At 42.6% G+C, this 1263-nt stretch overlaps 1 protein-coding gene across 2 annotated transcripts in view; it reads right to left on the minus strand.

The window, feature by feature from the left end:
• RAB41 (RAB41, member RAS oncogene family) overlaps nt 1–95 on the minus strand; it is a 13958-nt gene extending 13863 nt beyond the window's left edge. For both annotated transcript variants that reach the window (XM_010295410.1, XM_010295411.1), the window contains exon 1: nt 42–95. In XM_010295410.1, the coding sequence (XP_010293712.1) occupies nt 42–71 (30 nt within the window). In that variant the 5' untranslated portion in view covers nt 72–95. The remainder of the gene's footprint in view (nt 1–41) is intronic.
• Between the last annotated feature and the right edge of the window lie 1168 nt (nt 96–1263).

Consider the following 1263-nt stretch of genomic DNA (forward strand, 5'->3'; position numbering starts at 1 on the left):
TATATATATATATAAAGAAAAAAAAAATTACTACCACATACCTGGTAAGTATTGTCAAAACTGTCATACATAAACCTGGTGATCAGAGAGGTCTTCCCAACTACAAAAGAAGAGAAAAATTACTTTCAAGCAGCAGTGGGAAAAAATAACCACTGCTTTGGGAGTGACATGCTGGTAGCGCTGCTCATCAGAATGAAGTTGCAAACCTAAGGATATTTCCCAGCTACAGCCCCCTGTGAAATAACCAGCTAAGAAATTCACTCGCAAAATGACAGAAGTATGTTAAGCCAAATCAATCTCAGTAGGTCAAAAATTAATCCTGATGAAAACCTGGTCCTCAAATTAGGTATGTTGCGATGCATGTGACAAAGAACTATCTGTTTGCTTTAAGCAAGCAATAAATCTGCTTTGTTATTCATATTTTGCTACTTATGTAATCACCAAGCCTTGGACTTCTAGACACAAACATCAAAACAAGATGCAGTGATGGCCTGGACACTGTTTAGCTGCCTCTGGCTGGATAGAAAAGCAAGATTCAAGGCTTATATTCTTCCTTCATCACAAGATTTTAGATACAGAGTAAACTTTAGAGGCTTGCTTAAAAACTTTAAATTTATGTCTCCAAATATTATCAAGAGACAAAGTGCAGACCTGAAATGAAATGGGAACCAAAGATAAGATCTCCCATTCTCTCTCAGAAAGCTGGAGGAAGCCAAGAAAAATTCAAAGGACATGGATAGAAGAGAAGAGGGAAAAGGAATAAACTGCCTAGAAAGGTGGTGAAATTGTGAACATTGGAGAGGGTTGAAAACAGGTTAGACCAATGTCTGCCAGCAGCAGTCCATCCCACCTCGGTAAGGCAGGAGAATTAGACAACTTTTGGAAATTCCTACAAGACCTACAGTTCTGTGACTGCGGAGGAGGTAAGTTGTAAGAGATCTGAAGAGAGTAACACAGCAAAGAATACCAGTTTCAAGAAAAAGATACAACCCATGCATATATTACGAGAAAAGAAGTACAAAAGGAAGGCACCTTCCAGGTAAAACAAAAAAAAACCCCTAAGACGTGAGGGAGGCAACAGCCACGCCACACGAACAGCATTGCTTTGCCATTTATTTTCTCTCCCCAGCGTATGCCACGCACTCGGTGTGGACACGGCAAGAGACACAACACACGGGGCGGAGCGGCACCGTGACAGCCTCCGCATTTCTCCCAGACGCCAGCAAGGCCCAGCCGCCCGCCCGGCCTCGCCGAGCCCCCCTC

Source organism: Phaethon lepturus, unplaced genomic scaffold, assembly GCF_000687285.1.
Source record: "Phaethon lepturus isolate BGI_N335 unplaced genomic scaffold, ASM68728v1 scaffold35929, whole genome shotgun sequence".
NCBI lineage: Eukaryota > Metazoa > Chordata > Aves > Phaethontiformes > Phaethontidae > Phaethon > Phaethon lepturus.